Source organism: Nannospalax galili, unplaced genomic scaffold (assembly GCF_000622305.1).
Source record: "Nannospalax galili isolate Female #2095 unplaced genomic scaffold, S.galili_v1.0 scaffold687, whole genome shotgun sequence".
Lineage (NCBI taxonomy): Eukaryota > Metazoa > Chordata > Mammalia > Rodentia > Spalacidae > Nannospalax > Nannospalax galili.
The window spans coordinates 1,126,944-1,150,036 of NW_008357456.1; the positions used below are offsets into that span (position 1 = coordinate 1,126,944).

The 23,093-nt window shown below is 42.4% G+C and overlaps 1 protein-coding gene across 1 annotated transcript in view; it reads right to left on the minus strand.

Annotated features, from left to right (window-relative positions):
• Grhl2 (grainyhead like transcription factor 2) overlaps window positions 1-23,093 on the minus strand; it is a 158,459-nt gene that overhangs the window by 8,810 nt on the left and 126,556 nt on the right. The window contains exons 10-14 of the mRNA XM_008855099.2: window positions 21,343-21,430; window positions 20,721-20,860; window positions 17,096-17,127; window positions 9,501-9,595; window positions 5,260-5,345 (exon numbers count right to left, since the gene is read on the minus strand). Coding sequence (XP_008853321.1) covers window positions 5,260-5,345; window positions 9,501-9,595; window positions 17,096-17,127; window positions 20,721-20,860; window positions 21,343-21,430 — 441 coding nt within the window. The remainder of the gene's footprint in view (window positions 1-5,259; window positions 5,346-9,500; window positions 9,596-17,095; window positions 17,128-20,720; window positions 20,861-21,342; window positions 21,431-23,093) is intronic.

Sequence of the window (23,093 nt, forward strand, 5' to 3'; positions counted from 1 at the left end):
ATGGAAAACAACCCATGTCTTCCTGCTGTGGAAGCAGCTGCATCAAAGGCAGTGTGCCTGCTGTTGTCTGCTCAGGAGGAGTGTGTGCAGTGCCCTTTAATGCCCTTGGTAGCCCCGTTTGTGTGTGTGTGTGTGTGTGTGTGTGTGTGTATGCGTGTGTGTGTATACAAGTGTATTGCTTGCATGGGTGTAAGTGCACCCATGTTGTGCAATGCCCATGGAGATCAGAGGAGAGTGTTGAATTTCCCGGAACTGGAGTTACAGATGGTTGTTAGCCATGTGGGTGCTGGGAATCGAACCCAGGTCCTCTGCAAGAGCAGTCAGTGTTCTTAACCACTGTGCCATCTCTCCAGCCCTGGTGGCCCTGTTTTATAGATAATGTTGAGGCAAGTTTTTCAAATTCTATCAGGTAGGTGTTCCTCTTTCCGCAGGAACTGTGGCACACACACAGAAACTTGACACTGTCCATACTTTCACACCGGAATTGAGAGGCTGCCTCTGGAAGACTGTGAGCCCCTTCCTCAGCAGGACAGCAGTTCTTCCCAAAACACCGATGATAGAGGAGGAGCATCAAGTCAATTCCTAACATCCACAGGGATATGCGTAGGAAATTGCTAACTGGGCCATTCCTTGGCTTAAGAAATACATTTGCAGGGATCTGGTACCCCCCAAAAGTATAAAGAGGTAGCTTATTCCCATCCCAAGGGAATATGCACTTAGGGAAGAATCAAGGTCAGTTCAAGTAAGGATATGCACCAGGCCCTGGCCCTCAAACATTAGTTTGCTTTAATCCAACTAACTGTGCTATTCCTCAGTTACCCCTGAGAAATCTGATCTGAAGGCATGTTGGAGTTCTGGGATGGTATCTTTGAAATGTATATGGGGGATTCTGGTAGGCCCACTTACAAAAGTAAAGGCCTATGTCCACAGTAATTGAGGGAGGAATTGTTTGTGCTCACAGGAAATCATTTTCACCAACTGACAGGGTTCAAATGATGGCTTGACCACAAGCATAATGCTTTTTTAATTAAACAAACTTCCTCGGGAGTTAGAGTTGCTTCTTTTTTTTCCTTACTTGGTAGTATTCTTTTTCTTCAAATAACTTTTAGTTATTATAAAAAAAAAAAAACTTCACACATAATGATATTATTTTGAAGTTGAGTCAAAGGAAAATATGAAGGCCAGGGGTCACACTGACTTCTAGTTTGTGGGGTTAGTTTTCTGTGGGATACTGGACTGTAGGACAGAAAGTTCATTCCTCAGGAGTAGGTGTCTGTCTCCTTTGTTTTAGGGGGACATTGGCACCATTCCCATAGCCCCATGCCTCCAGTGACATTTCATATTAGAGGGTTATTACACAGTGGATTTGTGAACCAAAATAATTTTCCATCTTTTTGGACAATGAATATTTGTAAAATCCAAAATCTGAAAAACACTGTGCTTTTTGGTATTGACTCTAACTCAAAAGGATGGTTCAATAAAAAAGGCACAGTCACCAGCAACTCATGACAGACCAGGGGAGGCTGGAGGGATGACTCAGCAGTTAAGAGCAAAGAGCTCTGGCTGCTCTTGCAGAGAACCCAGGTTTGATATCTAGCACTCACATGGCAGCAAACAACCATCCATAACTCCAGTTCCAGGGGATCCAGTGCCCTCTTCTGACTTCTTCAGGCATTGTACAACACAGGTACACTTACATACATGCAGACAAAACGTTCATACACATTAAATATATATATATATAAATCAAGATATTTAAATCTCCAGAACATCTCAATAAGAGAAATAAAAGTCATAAAATTAAATACAGCATATAAAAATGTTAAGAAAGAAAACAAAAAAAAGACCAGGGCCCAGGCAAAGGTTTCTGCCTATCTTGTCTCACTTAATTCTGACAATGACCCTGGGAGGCAGGCTTTATTATCAATTTCCATTTTAGGAATGAAGAACAGGTTAAGAAACTTGTCCAGTTAATAAAAGGCACAGTCTGAATTTGAAGACAAATTTTCTCTAGTGCCCACTAAGCTATATTATTGGGTACTACATTCATGTGTACTTGGGCCTATTTTACACAAACATATATCACTTATGTATATGCTAATATAAGCACACACATATATACAGTCAGCCCTCTGTAACTACAGGTTCAGCATCTGTAGGTTCAAATGACCAGAGATCAAAAATATTTGTTATATTCATACTGAACATGTACAGACATCTTTTCCTTTCATTCTTTAAACAAGGCTAGCAATTTACACAGCTTCTACTTGCATTAGGCAGTATAAGTAATCTAGTGGTAGTCTGAAATGTATGAGAGGATGTGCAGAGATTATAACAAATATACCATTTTATATAAAGGACTTGAGTACCCATGGAGTATTGGTATTACAGAGGGTTGTGGAACCAATTCTGGGTATAGAGAGATAACTGTATTATTGTATTTCTTCTATATACACATATTTTAAAATATGCATGTATACATATTGATGCTATATATCTATATTACATATACATGCATGAGTATGTTACAAACATACAAATTTGTACTGGTAAATGTCAATGTAATAAAATTTCATACACGGGGAGAGATCCCAACCTTCAGATGACCCACTTTCAGGCAGTACTTTCTTACCCTACCCAGAACCCCAGAAAAACTCAGGGTATAACTATAGCGAGCAAGAGCAAACATTCTTCAAAATATACCATCTTCACTGTGTGCTGAAGTCCTCCTTCAATAGAGCCCATGGTCCTCTGTTACTATCCCAGGTCCACGGCATCCATCTATGGCTCACCACTAGCCTGCATCTCCTGAGGACCCTGAAGGGGCTCTTGCCCAGCTGTCCCATTTGCACAACTCCAAGAGCAAGCAGTAGCTTAGCTTGTGACAGGGCTTTAATGAAATCTTTTCCTTCTAGACTTGAGAAATGAAGCTATATTTGGTCTGAGGAATCTGACCACAGCCAATAGAAGGACTCTAACTTTCTAAGAGTTACAGGCTCAAGGGATACCACACATTAACAATCACCCACCCAGTTTCCTGTCTACCAAAACAAGGTGGATGTGGTGAGCTCCCTCTGGAGGGAATCAAGGGAAATGTCAGCTCAAGTTGCTAGGCTGCTATTGGGGTACGTGGAGGTATTCTACTGGGATCACATCCTCAAGGCACTTGCAAAAGCAGACAGCTGTTACGGAAGGAAAAGAACAGGCACCAAGGACAAAAACAGGATCATAGCAAATCACATCAGTTTAGAACTGGTCTCAATCTACAGTTCCCACCCCTCAGAATGCTCTGAGGAGATATCAAAACAGATTCCTGCCAGGCATGGTAGCACATGCCTACAAATTTATAATGCTAGTGCTCAGGAGGCTGAGGTGAGAGGCTCACCACTTCAAGGTTAGCTTGGGTTACAGAGACCTGGAGGCAGGATTGATTCACAGCTGAATCAACATCTCCAGTGCTGAAGACTAAGAACACTCATGTGAAATGACCTTCAGAAGTTCTCATTGCTGCCACTCTTCTGAGTAAGTCAGTTTCAGCAACATAGTCTTAAAAGCCAGACTAGGGTGTGAAATCATCCAAAACTGTTCAGAGAAATCTGAGTGTTTTATGGGCTCTTCTAGGCCATCTGTCTATCCTCTGGCAACTAAGGTCATTTAAAAATTTTTGGTTCATCACTTCTTAGCCCTTTGGTTAAAATCAAATGTAATACTAGTTCTTTCCAATTTAAAAACCTTTCATTTGTGTGTGTCTGTGTGTGTGTGCATGTGTGTGTATGCACTTACTTCTGGGTTTGTTTCTGCTCTATATGGAATAGAAATCCCCCTCTCCCCGCAATAATGGCAAACACAAAAATTGCCAAGACCTCTATTAGTGTTTCTTAGTGAGTGGGCCTTGCTGTGCTGCTCAGAATGACCTGGGGACACACATTGCCAGCACAGGGGCAGCATGAAGCCCACGATGGTCACATTATACGATGCATTGTTTTTAATTTTTTCTAATTAGTAATAAGTATTATATATGTGTGCTTGTATCTATGTATAAAACAGTCCATTCACAATATTATACAACTGTTTATCTCAAATCCTAAAAACATCCTCATTACTTCCAAAGGAAACCCATTAAGCTTGCTTCACCTCCTGCTCCAAACACTTGAAAACCACTAACCTCTTCCTATCTCCATGGATTTACCTACTCTGGATACTTCTGATAAGTGGAATCATATAATATTTGGTACTTTGTGTCTACCTCAGAAGTTCTACTCAGTATAGACCCCAAGAACTGGAAACAGATGCCTAAACAGAAGCCAGTCCAAGAATGTTCATGGTAGCATTCTTCACAGTAGCTCCCCAAATTCAACGTCCATTAGCTGAATGACTGAAAAATAACATACGGTACCTCCACATGATGAGATATTCAACTATAAGAAAGAATGAAACACTGGTTCACAGTAGAACATTACAACTTGGACAAACATCAGGGAAGAGTATGCCAAATGAAAGAAATCAGACCAGGCCACATGACCAGCAGAGGGGCAGCATGAAGCCCATGATGGTCATACATTCATAGAAACATTCTTATACATTTGATGTTTGTCCCCATAAACCAAGATGTCCAACCAGAGCCATTTTCCAGACCAGTGGTCCACCAGGAGAGGCAAGGGACACTGTGCTCGTGTCACTGTCACTGTAAACTGGTGTCTTCTACATCATAGCTGTACCATAACGTGACTGGGAGAACAGAGCTCATTCTCAAAGCACAGTCACATGTGGGTGAAGGGTATGTAAATAAAATTCAAAAGAACTTTTCCTGGGGCCACACTGAGTAACACTGGTCTAGGTCAGGAGTGAGAGGGAAAGAATCATCTCAAACCACTACAGTTCTACAATAGTCTTTTTCCCTTACCCATACTATCATAGCCAACAAGATACTAAGTTGTCTGTTGTGTGTGTATTTGGAAGCTAAGTGTATCTGATTTGGTTTCATGCAAACAGGCAAATGCAAACTCCCACTTTACCTCTCCACAGCATCTGGCTGTGATTAACCTGAAACTGATGCGAACTTGGCAGTCTTTCCAAGCTTCCTTTTTAACATGGTGATAAGCCCAACACATAGAGGCTGATGTTTCTACAGATCTCAGCTCTTCTTTTTCTTTGAAAAACTCATTCTGGAGCCATCCTGGTGGCTGTACTATACTAAGTGAGTTCTGCCAAGGGGAACATAGCAGGATTCCTGGAGGCTGAAAGGGGCTCATGACTTACCGCTTCCATCAGGCCCTTCACTGTGGGTGACTTCAGCATCAGCGCATCAAACACATCATCATTCTCCTGCCTCACATACAAAAGCACTGGAAAAAAAAGGGGAGAGAGCTGTGTGACCAAAGAGCCCCAGGGAACCAGTTCCTGTCACTTTGGTGTCTGAGGCTGATATTACCTGCTAAGTCTTGGATCCCTGGCCCAGATGTCATGCTCTGGGGTGTCTAAGGTAGCTACGTAGATGTTCTGTGGCTAGAGGACATCTGAGGAGTGACTGGATGAGAAACAACTGGGCAATGTCTACTGGGATGTAAGATGCTCTGACACCCATGCTCACATTTGAGTTTTTCAAGGTTGGCACATGCTCTCTTTATGACTGCTCTTTCCTGTGATCTATTTTTTTCTATTTATACCTTTGTTCATTTTGTAACTATCACTGACTACTCCCTAGGTGCCATAGCGTATGTACCAGGGGATGGAGTGTGGCAGAGATAGCCAGTCTCAGCCCTTGCCTTTAGGGAGTTGGCAGTCCATCAGGAGAGGCAGGCAGACCTCTGTGTTAGACTGCTGTGAGGGTTACAAGACTATGCTTACAGCCTAATCTTACTGGGGTGGGGTGGGGGTGAGTGCCAAGGAACTCTGAGTTGTCAAGACTCTAGGACCATCAAGGCTGGAAAGGGATGACACCAGGAGGGTAGGGAGTCTTGTTGGAAAACCCACAGGTGCATGGGTCTAGGAAGGCAACAGAGCACTGTCTGGGCCAGCAGAGGAAGACCTTGTTGGCTCAGCTCCAGTCACGGCCCAAATTTTCAGTCCTGGATTGTCTGTGAAACAGGGGCACTAGGATCTACCACATAGGATTGACTGAGGTTCTGTGAAATAAGGTCCATGTTGTATACTTAGTCCAGGCCTGGAGTACAGTGAGACCTATTTCCCACCAACAGAATCTATTAGGAAGCAATTGTTCTAGTGCCCTCAGGAAAGTGGGATGCAGCTTTTCTATTCATTTCTCTGTAAAAGTTCTGAATCAGAGAGCGGAGAGGGAAGAGATCATAGATGCATATGGAGGTCAGAAAGGCCAAGAATCATCCCTGGGTTTCATAGACATGACTGCTCTGGCTGGTGCTTGAGCTGGTCTTGTCCTCTGCTCACCTTCTGACAACCATGCTGCAGCTCAGCTCCAAGAAGAACTGGCCACTGTCACTCAGATGCAACCCTGCAGCCCTAGCAAGCTGGCCACTCTTTCTGTCCTCCTCCCAGTGACAGGCATGACTTCTGATTCTTCAGAGGGAAGAAAAAGGGTCAAAGCTGAAACGCCATGCATCTGGCCACTCTACGGAAACTATACAGGTCAAAAGACCCCAACGGGTTTGTATGCCGACCAAAGTCAAATATCCATCAAGCTATAGTCACGACCAACCAGAAAAACAAAGGCAGAGAGGGAAAGTGAAATCAGCTCAAGTCCAAACTCCCATACTTCCCCCTCCATCCCAAAGGCTTCTTTATAAAGACCAAATTAACAAGAATACACAGGGTTCTGCCCAAATTTCTTTTTGTAGCCAGTGAGTGTTGAGTTAGTGTATGAAGGGAGGGGAAGAGAGAAGAGGGGGGAGAAAGAAGGGAGGCGGGAAGACTTAAGTACTGCAGTGTCTTCTCTTTATCAAATATAAAAATAAAGCACCAGTTAAATAAGTAGATTGACTATATCTCCAAAGATTTCCAAATTTAGTTCTTTGGAAACAATATTGGGTAGCTTCCATTTCAGCTAAAACTACCTAGCAACTCAATGGTTATTATAAGAGGAGGTAATGTTAGCAGTACATGAAAAAATAATTAGAACACAGGACCCAGTTATATCCAGATAAGGAAAATTAAATTCAAGGGGAAAAACACACATCACTGGTAGCTGTTAGTGATGGAAATTCTGTAATTTCTTCCCAAAGCTCTCAATAGCAAACAAGAAAAAGAGAGCAATTTCCAGCAGCTGACCCGAGGGAAACCCAAAATTGTATTGGATTAAGATGAGTGCTGTTGCTGTACCTATAAATAACCTCTGTTCAAACCATTGTCTTTTAAACATGATGTTTGGTATGGATGCTCAGGACTGGATAGAAAGTGCTCAAGGTATTCTGGGAAGGTGGCTGTGAAGGTCAGGGACCAGGCAGGGCAGGTCCAGCCCTCCCCTGCTGGGCTTGTTGACAGACATACTGGTGGATGTGCTGGGCTCTCAGTCCACCAGAGGGCTTGCCCAAGGAGTCAGTTTTCATTAGCTCTACTCTGTGGTAAGCAATCATAACAACCACTCTGCCAACAGCAGCAAGTACAACCATTGCACATCCCAGACACTGTACATCCAAAGGCAGACAGCCATATGTGAAGCCCCCAAGGGATTCTGGCCCAGTCACCCTGACAAGTGGCCTCAAAGCAAAACACCCAGTAATGGCTGCTTTGGCACTAACTGCAAATATTGTCTCTTTTGGGGAACTTCTAACAAATAAACAGATTGTCACTGGCCCTGATTTCCCAAGTTCGTCAAGCATCAGCTCAGAGCTTCAAGCAAGGAGTAACTTCTTTGTCCTTTCCAAAGAAAAGTCCCTCTGGGGAGACGTTTTCTTACCACAGATAAGTTAGGATGCCCTCACATGTCTCTCTGACTTCAAAGTTTAGAAAGTTAATTACAGTCTGATATAATTTCTAGTGGCAATTTCTGTGCCAGTTTCATAACTCTGAAGAATAGCCTTTGGACTAGCTACCGGGCACTCACTATACATGGAGGTAAGCTACAATTACACATGTGTGATTCTTATTTTCCTATGACTCTACTGTGAGTTTAAAGTATGAGGAAGAAAAGATGCATGTGAATGAAGGTAAAATATCGATGGTAAGCTGGCAGAGTTAGAGCAATCTGTCCTACCCTTTGACATTGGGACATGCATTGTTATCTACAAAGCCCGTACTTGAGAACCCCTCAATTGAACTACAAAAAACAAACAAAACAAACAAAAAAAGCCATTTAAGTAAGTTTATGGTATTATGTTCGGTCACATTCATGGGTCACAGGTTGGGCACACCTGGAACTTACATGTTGTTAATGCAATGTTTATGTATTTAGTCTCCATCCATTGTCAAGTACTAATTACTCATATGCGACTATGATAATATAACTTACTTAGACATAGACATAGGCCTGTTTTAATAGTTAAAACTGTGATTGTGTATTGCATGCTAGGTTTCAATGAAGTGTCTTATGCATGTTAACTCATGGGTCCTCACAGCAGCTCTGAGGCAGCCCACCTTACAGATGAGGACTCTGAGGAGCAACAGGTCAGCCAAAGGGCTCAGCAGGTAAAGACACTTAATATGCAAGCCTGGTCACCTAGAGAACTGACTCCACAAAGTTCTCCTCTGACCTCTATACACACATATACAACAACAACAGCAATAATAATAATATTTCTTAAAATAGAAAGAGAGTGAAGAAGCAACAAGGTCATATAAACTCCAGGAATCTGAGGCAGGCTTGGGGAGGGGGGCTTAATAACAGAATGCTCATCTTTTTTAAAAAACTTATTTAATGTGTACGAATGTATTGCCTGCATGTATATAAGTGCACCTGTGTTGTGCAATGCCCATGGAGGTCAAAAGAGGGCATTGAATCCCCTGGAACTGGAGTTAGGGATGGCTGTTAGCCACCATGTGCGTGTTGGCAATCGAACCTGGGTCCTCTGTAAGAGCAGCCAGTGCTCTTAACCGCTGAGCCACTCATACTCTCAAGCTTCCTTTCTTATTCTCGGTAAGAAAGCAGTAAGAGTCTTAACAGAGAAAACCAGTGAACTGTGATGTCACAAGAAAGAAAGGTTCATTTATTTGTGTATGATTAATCATTTCCATCTATTGAATGATTCTGAATCACTGGTTCTTGGAGCTGTTATTGTTGAACATGCAGTAAGCTTCTTTTTAACCTTGTATCTTACTGCTGGGTGAGTCAGGAGACACCTAACCATTCTCCCAAGGCAAAGGAAAGAACCAATGCCCACAAAGCATGAAGCTTGCTCAAGGTGTTTAAAAGGACAGATTTTAAGGCAAAGGGGAAGCCTGTAAACTCCCCATGTGAGGAAAAATCCATGGGATTTGACCCTGATCCACAGGCTGTGCTGTGAGTTCTTCATAAAATGTTCCCCAACTTTCACACCAAGACACAATGTACCGGAAGCCCTGCCAGTGACCCCCCAGGACTGGAGAGTTACCTCGCTTTATGTTTTCTTCTTTAATTTGCTTAGAAGGTGTTGGACCAAACTCCTCTTCCATGGGCCTGAACATCCGTTTAACGAGGACACTGCTGCTGGAAAAGATGAGCAGAAATGGTTAATACAGCAAAAGGGAGTCAAAAACACAAGTTCACAAAATCTTGGTCCCTGTCTTTTTCCTTTTTCATACCACTCTTTTCCCTTTCAGGTCCCAGGATACCCCCATTTGAGGGAGAAAACATGCACACAACTATCTTTAGGGCACAGACCTAAGACCTGCTTTGTACTGCTGAATATGGATCCACAAGGTGAGATTTCTGGGTCTGCACCTGTCTCTCCTTTTCTGTTTGGGCTGCAGGAAAGCAGGTGTGAGCACTGGTGGCTGTGTGGTGCCCTAGTCACAGGAGTTCTCACATCTAGCCCAGGCCTGGCTGTCTTGTGCCCTCTTACCAGCCCCTTGGGGAATAGCAGGAACCTCTGAAAATGACATAAGCCCATCCCAATGAACCTTAGTTTTGAGGCTGTCCTGACTTCCTACTATTTCTCAGGCCCTAGTTGGAGCAGATGAGACTGGCATGCTGGGAGGATCCCCAACCCAGCTGCCTAGTCCTTTGCTCTTCCACAGGGAAGACTCTGGCCCCACTTCCTGGGAGACAGTGGTGCTGAGGCCCTGAACATTCTCTGTTGGGTCAGTTCTGATGGTTGACAAATCTCCTGTCCACTCCAGGAACCCTAAGGAAAGCAAGCACTGTTTGAGAAAAGCAGAAAGTGGCATAACAGAAGGCAGAGGAGAAATGGAATTTTACTATTCTTTGGGCTCAAGGACAAAGATCTGTAGGAAATTTTAATCTCTCTGGGGATGTTCTGAGCCATGATGCAATATCTGGCATTTAGCAGAACTCTTAAGACAGGAACTCTGAGGTGAGACCACCTTGATTTTAATCCCTGCTTTACAGGTTACTATGCAAATTTGGACATGCTTCTCAACTTACCCAGGCCTTAGTCACCTTATCTTTAAAAGGAAGTTGTTGACATAGAAATGACAATATTTGAGGAGTTGGATATGTTAATTGCACTGAATTGATCATTACATGTCAAATTATCATACTGTACGCTATAAATAAGTACAAACATTGTCAGTTAACAATTCATTTAATAAAGTTAAAAGGGAAGCTGACAAGAGAACTAAATGAGTCTAAGGCTCTCACAAGAGCCCCTTATTCATGGAAAGCACCACGAAGTGCTAGATGAAGACAAGGAGGAAGACGGTGAGGATTATGGGTCGGAGAGATTTGCAAGAAAAAAATACGGAGACAATTAAATAAGCCAGACAGTTTGAAAGGTCAGAATGTCCATCCAGAGCAAACAGCTGAACTACTACTATGGTCCTCCATAGGAGACTGACATTGTTTGAATCCTAATCCTCCAGAGAGTAAAAAATCTGCAACTCCTGGTGGCCCTACTGCCATCGGAAAGCCATCCTATCACTTCCTATGTCAAGCTAATAGAAATCCAGAGGTATAAAAGCACGTGGTATGTTACTTGTGCACAGTTGAAAAAATATTTCTATTCATTCCAGTAGCTTAATCACTAGACCAATGGTGTTTAATTTATCTATTCATACTCTAAAAGGTGTGTTAATCAATCATATTCCTTAATAACGGTTTATACTTTACAAAGCATACTTCAAACCCTTGCTCACTTAAGTCTCCTGAGCACTCTGTGAGTCAGCCAGAACAAGGACAATTTTAGCCCCAGTGTCCATAATGTCCGAAGGCTTACATATGTTAATGGCTTTATGCAGGATGATATAGCTAATAAGTAAAATGAGCTATTCTGATACTACACTTTTGAGGGAACTCCTCATGATAAAATCTGAAACAAAGGTGAATGCGGGTATAAGAAATGAGATTAAGAGCCAGGCATGGTGGTGCAAGCCTTTAGTCCCAGCACTCGGGAGGCAGAAGCAGGTGGATCTCTGTGAGTTCAAGGCCAGCCTGGTCTACATAGTGAGTTCCAGGCCAGCTGGGACTACAGGGAGCCCCTGTCTCAAAAAGACCAAAAAAAAAGAAAAAAAAGATGTATTTAAACATACTTTCATGTTTATCATTTTATTCAGTTTGGGTCACTCACTTGTATTTTTTTTTTCTCTGTGTCAAGTAATGAAAACAGCTAAAAGAAAAATCTAAAACTCACGTCTTAGGTGAAAGAGGTAATGAACTTCCAGGCACTGGTACCCTGCCTTCTCTTTGCTACTTTGTCATAAGAGCAGGCTATGTTATGTGCTACATCTGCGACCATGGACTCAGGATGAGAAGACTGAAAAAAATTCATTCATACAACAGCGAGGAATGATTAGGCTAATAATTGGTAACTGGCAAGAAATACCAGCAGACACTCTGTCATGCTGTGTGTGAGTTCCTAAGCTAGTGATTTCCTTTTTTCATTGAGCAAGATTTTTCCAGTTCTGTTGACTTTTTAAGAAAGGTTTTCTTTTATTTTTATTCACGTGTGTGTGTGTGTGTGTGTGTGTGTGTGTGTGTGTGTGTGTACATGCCACTTGTGTGTAGGTGCCTGTAGAGGCACTGGTGAGCCACAACATTCACACTGGGAATTGAACTGGCTGCTTCTGGAAGGGCAATGTATTGGTTTGAATGAGGATGTCCCCCAGAAGCTCCAAGCATTTGAATAGTTGGTCCTAGTTTGTGGTGCTGTTTGTGATGGTTTAGGATATACGTACTTGCTGGAGGAACTTTTCTCTTTCTGTTCCTCGTATATACTTGAAGATGTGAATGCTCTGTTTTCTGCTCCGCCTTCCTCCTACCATGCCTCCCCCTTCAATGATGGACTCTTATCCCTCTGGAACTGTAAGTCCAATAAATTCTTCCTTCTATAAGTTGCCTTGGCCATGGTGTTTTATCACAGCAACAGAAAAATAACTAATATAAGTGGCAAGTGCTCTTAACTGCTGAGCCATCTCTCTAGTCCCTCTGTTGACTTTTGATACCACCTCATTCCAAACCACAAAACACTTTGCCATTAAAACAGTATTTTGGATAAACCACATTTCTCTTGAGAGGTCAAACATACTTTTCTATGCTTCTGAATCTATAAATGCAGTAGGAGTCAATAGGTTTTATATGTTCTGAACCATTTCATTTATTTTCAAAGCAAGGCCAGAAATAGCAAACATGGCTTACACACTTGTTATATGAAAGGCCATAGGCTTCAGGCCTTCTGGTGCCTAGTGGCACTGTCCAACACCCTCCAAAAGATTGGAGAACAATGAAGAAGTGTTTTCCCTGGGATCTATCTACATCCCACTGACCAATAAGTAGAAGAACCCAGTGCCAACAGCCTATTCAGCTATTGGCTTGTGGTGCCAACCTAAGGGAAAACAAGTCCCAGCTGTATAAACAAAGGAATACTAAGTTTCATCAGAAAAGTCCTGAGAAGTATTAGGTCTGAAGCAAAGCAGGGTTTAGGGTTATACTTTACCCAGGACTTATTATGAAGCTGTTAAAAGCAAAGAGGTGCAAAGACGCGAGCCAGATTTTCCATAGTACTCCTGCTGCAGTGTTTGCCAACTTCCTAAGTGCCACAGGACAACAGACTATGACAACTGACTAAACTAAGTCAAAGCCCTGACACACAGAAGAGTGAAGAACTTGACCTGACCCCAGACATGATAGAAGTTATGAAAACGTCCATGAAGATAGCACCTCTTCAGGGCTAAGTAAATGCACATGGCAGCCTTGAAGTTCAGAGATCTCATCTCCTCTTCCAGGTACACTCATCTGGACTTGTCACAGTCTTGCCTCCCACTTCAAGGGATGAACCAAAGATGTACTTTCATAAAGGCCAGAAAGCTATCACAATGAGAATCTCCCCTGTGCTTTCTCTATAACCATAGGTCAAGAATTGAGGTGATTGGGCAATAGGGCACAATGGCTAAAGGCAAGTACTGAGAGTTGCAGGTAGGTACTGGTTCAATTTCCACTTCTATCGTGTACCAGCTAAATGACTTTGAATTAGTTTCCTAATTTCTCAAACCCTGTTTTCTCACGATCAGTGCAAATACTGGGAAACTGGGGGGAAATCACGAAAATCATTAACAAAAAGCACTTAATACGGTGCCTAGCTCAAGGTATTTAGTGAGTGATATTACTTTGACATAAAGCAACAGCCAAGCACCTGCCATGTATTAACACTGATGCTCCAATGCTGCCCATATTGCAATGAAATGCTAATTAGAAGATGTATAAAAGTACAGAGTTCAGGTCTCAGAACTCATGATTGTGCAACAACGCATGTTATTGTTACAGAGAGGCTGAAGGTCAACAGTCATCTGGCCACAGTCAGTTGGCAGGGGACACTTTGAGATGAGATAGTGAGGTCTGCACATCAAAGAACATTCAGGAGCTCAGGTACTTCTCACTCATAGAATTCTGTTTTCCCATGAACATTATCTCAGGCACAATATTAAATGAAATGTTAAAGCTGGATAGAATCTAAGAGATAGTTTTATGCAATATCCTCAATGTAAAATTGAGGAAACTGAAGCCCAGAGATCAAAGAGCTTAAGACTCGTATTGATAAATACCAGTCCAGGAGTAGCACATGGGCTTCCTGAGCTCAAAGCCAACATTTTTTTCCATGATGCCATACTGTCTCTTTAAAAGTATGTGGATAGCAGATTAGGATTGATAGTGCTAATCATTTCTGTTTGTTCCAGCCACTGAAAATAGATTATTTATGTATCAAGATAAAAAGAACAAGCTAATTGGGTTTTGTCTTGTTTTTGTTTTTGAGACAGGGTCTTATCATGTAGATCACGCAGGCCTCAAATTTACAATCCACCTACTTCAACCTCCCAATCGCTGAGTTTACAGGCATGAGCCACTGTGCTTGGCTTTCTAATCAGTATTTAGAGAATGTAGAATTCTGAATTTAGAGGTTCATTCTTAGCCAAGGTTCTGGCCCTAACCAGCTTGAAGATCATTTAAGTCCTTTCTGATTCTCTCCATTTGAGTCAGAAGGTGGCAAACTTTCCTGAAAAGGGCCCAACAATTAATATTTTTGCTCTGAAGGTCCTATATTCTTTGCTCAAACCACTCAATTTTGCTGCTATTGCACCAAAGCAAACCACAGACAACACAGAAAGGAATTAATGTGGCTGTGTTCCAGTACAATTTCCTTATAGATGCCTGAAATCCATATGATTTTCACATGTCCTGCAACATGACACTTCACAAGTTTTTTAACTACTGAAAGATATGAAAACCATTCTTAGTCTACTCAAAATCAGATGGTAGGGGCTGGAGAGATTGCTCAGTCATTAAGAGCACAGGCTACTCTTCCAGAGGACCTAGGTTTGGTTCCCAGCACCCACATGGCAGCTAACCACCATCTAGAACTCCAGTTTCAGAGGATCTGATGCCTTGTTCTGGCCTCCACAGGTATTGCACACACAGGTGCACTTACATACATGCAGGGAAAATACTCATACACATAGAATAAGTAAATAAAAATTAAAAACAAAAACCAAAAAACAGATGGTAATCTGATCTCAGACTGTCACTTGCCAACTTCTGCTCTGGGAATGAGGTCAGCAATATCTGCGACACTTCCTTCACCAACTGTGAAATGTTTTACAAGTAAATATATAACCGCATGGGACTACAGAAGCCCAGGTTTGACCATGGTTTAGGGAGAAAATGGTCTTGGAATTTTAGTTACTAAAAGCAAATGCAAACCAAGAACATAAAGTAGATACTTGGAATAAATGTAGTCTCAGCTTGCTTTAAGAGAAAAAAAATATCATCCAGCTTTTAAGAAGAAATTTCCTAATATTACCCAAAAAACCACATGGTTCAAAATACATATTTGTCCTAAAAGCCAATTTTCAGAAGACTATTTTAAAATTTAGTAGTTTTCCAGGAAGGGAAAGAAGATGTTAAGAGGTAAAACTATATTTTAACTAAACAGTCACATGAAGGAAAGGGATGTTTGAGTGTTAAGGAAAAGACTTATCTGGAGAGTAAGACAAGAGTCAATGGGTAGAAGTCAAAAGCAGCTCAACAGGCTGGAGAGACAGCTCAGTGGTTAAGAGCATGGACTGCTCTTGCAGAGGACCTGGGTTCAATTCCCAGCACCCACAAGGCAGCTAACAACTGTCTGTGACTCCAGTTCCAGGGGATCCAATGCCCTCTTCTGACCCCCTTGGACACTGCATAACACAGGTGCACCTACCTACATGCAGGCAATACACATAAGACAAAAATAATAAAATATTTTTTAAAAACACAACTCAACATATATAGAATGAACTGTGATAATTCACCCTGATTGTTAACTTGATCAACTGAGGTCCTAGGAGATTTGTGAAGTACACTGGATATGCCTGGGAAGGTGTTTCCGGCGGGGGGGGGGGATAACCACTGAGGGAAGACCTACACTGAATGTAGGGAACAGCATTCAATAGACCAGGGGCCACATGACTCGAAAGGGGAAAAAGGACAAAGCATGCCAGCAGAGGCATTCTCTCTGTTTCCAGGCCATCATGAAGGAAAACCTTTGCCATCTGCCCCCTACCGTGATGTTTTGCCTTACCATAGACCCACGTGCAGTGGAGCCGAGTGAGTACAGACTAACCTCCTTGAAACAGTGAGACAAAATAATCTTTCCCTCCATTTCTCTCAGGTGTTTGTCACAGCGATGAAAAGTCTAAGACAGTTGCAGCTGGAATCATCCAGCTCTTAGAAACAATATAATGAACTAGCCCTGACACAGTGAGCTCTCCCTCACTGGCAATATTCAAATAGAAGCTCACTGAACATCAATTTTTCAAGAATGTTCTACCGATGCTGTTGCCTAGGACAAGAGTCATCTCAATGACCTTAACGGCCCCCTTTGGCCTACAAACTTCTGAGTCTATAAAAGAAAGTGAGGATAGAAAACACACTGAATACTTGAGTGTCCCTAAAAATCTACAGGTGCACGTTTGGATGGGCCTGTGTTCTCTGCAAAGAAGGAGACTGTCTCTTGCCACTGTTAAACAGAGACACGGCATGGAAGACACTATGAGCCTTCAGTAGCATCCTCTTTACCTAAAACCCTAGAGAAGACTGAACAGGTTCTCAGCTTCCCCAAGTCCCATTCCAAGCCATCTAGAGTGAAGGCATCAAGATCTCTGTGTGTGTGTCAGGTAGTTCTGAAAGCAGGAAAGGTTGTCTGGCACCTTTGCCTCTTGCTCACACTCAACTTGGTCTTGTGTTGGGGTCAAGAAATGGGTAGCAAGAACTATCAGGAGGATTTCAGCAACTGGGTTGTTGGTGAAAAGGTGGAAGAGAAGAGACGATTTACTTATAAAATGGCCATTTATTCAAAGCAGATCATAGGAAGGAAAGGGGATAGAAAGAGACGCTTACAAGAGCAAAGCATCCCCTCAGCCTTCTGCCCAGCAGTCCCTTCTCAGCTCTGAGTCACGAGCAGACGGGTAGGTCCCACCTCCTGCCCAGGGTTACACAGTGCTGCAAGGTCCATTTCCACCCACAAATTTAAAGTGTTTAGAATGAAATGGCTAAGTGTCTTACCCTTCTCGTTCATCGTCTGTGTTATAATACACCTGCGGAAAAAAACAACAGCCACTGTAGGTCAGGAGCAAGAAGTGGAAGCCTATTACATGCTGCATGGATTATCCTAAGGCATAAACTGTCTCTTCAAAAGACAAAATTGTTAGCAATTCTCCCTTTCTCCCTTTCTCTCTCTCTCTCTCTCTCTCTCTCTCTCTCATATGTAAAGAAACACAAATTTTAGCCTCCTCACCTTCTCTCTAGGGATAATTCTCAAATTTTAATGAAATAAAATTGGAAACCTATTTCTAGCGGAAGTCAGTCTGATCAGATTACTCTTGCCCTCAGCCAAATTCTGACATTAAGAAAATATGTTGACAAGATCTATACCCATTGTTTAGAAAGGCCACATTTGCTCCACAGGTGGGCTGGCCCTGAACACCTTGCTACGGGAAGGGGGAAGGCAAGCGCGCCCATGGCAGGATGGCAGCATCCAGGCCCTGTGTTTTCTCCCCAAAGCGGTCTATATTAGCCTGGCATCCCATCACCCTAGAAAGTTAGGGTTAGCTGTCTTCAGGCTGTCAAAAAGAAGCATTCTAAGCCAAAAGGAAGATCTGTGAAGATAAGTGTTTTTAGGTCAGCACAGTGACAAGCACAATCAGAGCTAAAGAAACTAGGAAGCCTTCTTCTGACTGATGACATGCAGAGAGGTCTGCTGGGTATGTGTAGCCTCTTGACTCTGTTGTTTCTAAAACTTAACTGTGGGCTTTGGGTGTATCTGTGTGCTGCACAGACATTTGTGTTTGGCAGAAAAGAATACCTGGATTAATATCATTCACATATTCTTTTCAAAAGCCACCTTTGAAAAGGCTCCCTCCCTGCAGACATTCTCAGAGGCTCCTGGCAGCTCTAGAGATGCTGCCAAGCCCAGGCCTAGTTGTGTAACAAACCTGGTTACCTGGAATGCTCCAGGGTGAATCACTCTAATGATTAGCTTAGATGTGCATGGCAACTTTTTCCTTTTAGGTTTTTTATGGTTATTGTTATATTAGATTCCGTTTCTTTTTAAACAGAAAGCCATGGATATAAGTAGTGTTTTCAGCACCCCAAGGTCCAGTGTGGCATCCAATGCATCTGTCACTGGAATTTATTAGAAATCGGACTGTCCAGTAGGTACAAATGGAGTGAGTCACAAGAGGAAGGGCCATACCACTGCTCATAAAATGGGGTTGTTTTGAAAAAGCTCTGATAGTGCTTGTTCCTTTATTACATGTGACATCACACATCTATGCTACCCAGATCCCCAGTAAAGAAACAAACAGCTCCCTACAAAGTTGGCTGGTGACACAGCATTCTTTTAAGTGCTCTCCTGCCCTCCTCACAGGCCTCAGTGTGGCTCAGAGTTGCCAGCCCTGCAGTAGTGTGGAGCATGGCTGTTGTTAGCAACACTCACACCACTGCAAGCTCCCCTCTGCTGATGAGAAAGTGGCCTATCTTTTGATCTGTTACTACTGGCTCTCAGTTCACAGGCCACAGGTGGCTAGCCTCTCTCTACTTCATCCTCACTTCTAGATCAGAGTACTGCCTCCTCCTTTATCCCTCAGCATCTAGCTCTTCCCAGAACAAAAAAAAAAGAAAAAAAAAAAAAAAAAGCGCCCAGCTGGCCACTGTTCCCACCTTCTACTAAGCAAAGTGATCAAGCACAGTGCAGTCACCGGCTCTTCAGGACACAGCTGACTATATCTTGGTTGCTGGGAATCCCAGGCAGGCTTTCTTCAGACTCCCTCACTTTGAATGCAGAGGCATAGAGAAGCCCAAGGTGCTTGTGATAGGGGTCTCTGGAGAGCACAACTTAAGGGTACAATGGCCCAGATGGTGCTGATCCACCGAATTGCTTTTCCTAAAGGCCACACTTTCCTCAAAGCCAGTCCTGGGTTGGCAGCACAGCTTATAACACAGAGGGGAGAGTACAGTTGGAGGACTACGAGGGCAGCTGGGCTGGGATACTGTTCCTCTTAGGATTGTTTACAGCTTTGTGTATTTCAGAGAGATCTTGCCAAGGGATCAGGCTCTCAGGAGTGGACATGGCACTGTAGCCAAAATCGTGACAGGAAGCAATACAGTTTAACTCCGTTGTTCCTCCTCTAGAAGGTGTAGAAACATTACTCCATACAAACTATAACTACAAGCCTGGAATTTTTTTTTTTAAGTTTTTTTTTTTTTTTAAAGCCATGTTGGCTGTCCTTTCTAGAAAGGTTACTAAGTTCTCCTCCTGTGTCTTAGTTCATATCAAACAACACAAGATGGAAATGTTAATTCTTAGTGGAAATATGCTCTAAGGAAAAAACTACGAGTGGTTTTATTACATGTTATATCAGGAACAGAAAAAAACAAAACAGAACACCACAGCCCTCCGGTTGTACAGCTGTCTTGTCACCTCATCAAACATTCTCCAGAGATGGAAGGTGAGCCAACCACCATTTCTCTTGTAGACTAAGGTCAGTTACAACAGGGTCTGTACACTCAGAACAGGAAGGAAAACGTGAACACACCAAGCTCCCATTTCTCAAAATAGTCCTTCATCAAAGGACTCTGAATTCAAAAGAAAACCAACCAACACAAAATTTAAAATCCAATTAGTGTGGCAAAAAACAACTCCAAATGATGCTACAGTGTTTTTTTTTTTTCTTTTTTACAGTTTTAATTTATCACATAGAAAAAATAATATTAAAGACAAGGGAAATAAAACATACGTCATCTTATAACAGTAAAAATCTTCCATTAACTAAAACCCCATCAACAATTAGTATATTAATGGCTCTCGGTAAGTGGGTAGTTCTGCTTAACAGATGTTTCTCTTTGTTCCCTCTGAATTCCATGAGACTCTAGGAGCACAGTATAGAATGACATCCTATTTTTTCTTTGCATTGAGCATGCTTATAACTAGTTCCCATGTGGCTATACAGTTTTCATAGGTAAAATTTTAGTGACAGCATAGTATTTCACAAACAGGAGCCATCATAATGAGTTAATTATTGGAATTTATTTGGTTTTAAATCTTTCATTTCACTTGTAGTCATAACCATGATAGGACTTGTTTTTTGTTTCTTTTGTTTTTATTTTTTAAGGGAAGAGCTTATCTACAGTTTCTTTTTTCCCTTCAGGTGAGACAAGAGCTATTCATTTACTAAGGAAAAAAAATTGATGAGAGCATCTTATTTGGTTCAAACAATTTCTTCCCATTGTGCATATAGAGTTACAGATGCAGTTATATTTTCCACCAGTAGGTGGCAATGTAGTGCTCTGGCAAACCCTGCTTGACAAGGCAAAATACAACTCAGGTGATCAATTTCTCCTTCTTCCTCTTTTTTGCCACTTTGTCAACACTTTACCAATAACAGCTCACTCTTTTCTTGACCTTACACTTTACCAATAACAGCTCACTCTTTTCTTGACCTTACTAAGTAACTATCCTGTCCCAAGATAGTCTTTTCTATAAAAATCTACTTTGAGTAGGGAATGATACTGACATCTAGTGGTTGAAATAAATGAGGTAGGTTTTATTTTTGTGGTCTATCCTGCCTACGTGTCAAAGCACCACCAACCCTGTGCAGGGGGGCAGAGGGGTGTGAGTAGGGAGCCATACCTGTCCGGTCCTCTGCAGGTTTGCAAAGTGAACATCTGGAATGAAGAGCACGGGCTGCGAGTGCAAGTCGGGCATGGTTTTGAAGTAGGTGATGTCACTCTTCTTCTGTAAAGGTATGGCGGCCAACTTCCCATCAGAGGCTGGACATGACCACAAAACCCATAAATGATAGGGTTATGCACAACTGAGAACTCCTAGCTATCAGCCCTGTTTTAGCCAAAGTCTATGACTTTCTCTCAAAGTTTTCTCATTACCCTAGATCCCACTGTAGAAGTCCTCCCTTAACCCCAAATAAATAAGACCGTGGACTTCTAGAGAGCACAGAAGGTGGAAGAGGGTCCCTCTACTTCCAGCTGTCCCTGTGTGACCTAGAGTTCTTGTATAAGGAGGATGCTGGTCTCTATGTTACAAAGCCCTGGGGACTTCCAACCCACTGAGCCTTCTGTGATTCTGTTTGCTTTTCATATGCATGATCACCCTGTCTCCATTGCCAGGGAAAAGCAGACCACACCTTGGGCATATGTACTTTTCCCTGCAAGCCACTGCTTCCTACCTGTCCCCTGAAGGGACCCTGCTCACCAGAGTCCCTCCTTTTAGTACAGTCAGCCTCAGGGACACTCACAGTTGTTGCACTGGCTTTGGGAGGCCTGGCCTTTCCCTTTCTTCCTGTTCTGCTTTCTCTCTTCATCTCGGATTTTTCTTTCTGCTCCCTGATAAGGAAAAACAGAGACCAAGCCAGGTATGTTATCAGAGCATGCAAGAATACTGTCTCACACACACCATGCAGATGGGAAACATGAGGAGGAGGAACCCGGGATGACTTCACTCCCCAGTGAGGACACACGTTAGTCTGCACACTGCACTGACCTGTGAGTGATTCCAACTCTCCCAGGTTTCCTCCTTCTTCGGTCTCCTGCTTATTTAAAGAACTTCCGTTTTGAATACATATGGACAGAGGAGACTCAGTTCTCTAACCCAGTGATACCCACTAAGCAACTTTGGTGATAACAGTAAAATGTCCTAAGATGAAGCATTGACTTAGTAAATCCATTCCTAGGTATGGAGAGAACTCTCCGTTGAATTTGACTTCCTATAAAACTTTTTCTTTGCTTGTTGATATGAACACTAAAGCGGGGGGGGGCATTCTTCCCTAAGTTTGTGATCATAAAAAGATGACTTTTGTTTCCCTATCAATATTTTCCTATGTTCTTAGAGATGTTTATCCAACCAAACAGAGAAAAGTTTCATCGAGTCCCCTCCTTCTTGCGCTTCTGTTCTTTGTAATTTAGCTTTTCCATTGGCTCTTCTTGCCAGGTTACTAAGCCTTTCCCTGTCTCACTGGTTGATCACCATCTTAATCTCGCTTTCCCTCAGGGCCTGGAGCGATTCCCTTTGGTCATTTGTTAACCTATTCTCTGGTCTCCAGGTACAGATCCCCTAGCACAACCTCCTTCTGCTTTCTCTCCATTCTGGCTTCAGGAGAACTCATCTGTACCATGTGTTCACAGTGCCCTTGGCAGGTGACATTCATGGGACATCGTAATCTAAGCTTCTTCCCAATGTCTCGGATCCATGTTAACACCCCCTATACCCTATGATAGCTGTTTGAGACTCAGTGCCGCACATAGCAAAGAGCACTTTAACCTGCCTTCAAACCATTATCTGTCCATATGAATTATAACTCACAAGACACACCACAAGGTTAGACAAAACATTTTATTTCATTTTTTTGATAGTCAAATTTTGTTTTGCTTTTAACTATTAATGTCATATAAAGTGACAACCTTATTAGGTTGGATGGATTGCTCCAAAGAAATATTACTTCTAAATTAGAATTTTATTTGTACTAACTCTATGAGAAATAGGCCTGGAATTAATGTTTCAAGAATGACATATGTTGGGGCCTAGAGAGCTGGCTCAGCAGTTAAGAGCACTGGATGTTCTTGCAGAGGACCTGGGTTCAGTTCCCAGTACTTCTATGGTGGCTAAGAACCATCTGTAGCTCCAGTTCCAGGGAATGACACCCTCTGATCTCCATAGGCATTGTACACCCAGGTTCACTTACATACATGCAAGCAAAACACTCATACACACAAAATAAAAATAAATTTTAAAAATTTAAAAAGAATTACATGTTCAATATGGATTTTCAGGAAGTAAAGGTACTTGTTTGTTATTTTCCAGGTACTCTTTAATATGCTAAATTCTAAGAATTAACATGAAGCCTAGAGTGGACCTCTATGGAGCACAGCCTTGGTTCCATGTCTACATAAGGAGCCAAAATGCTCCTTATCGACAGGGCAAAATAGCCACACAATAGCCACACTTGGGAGAGTTGTAGTTCTCATTTCTAAATTAAAGCTTGTGACTTTA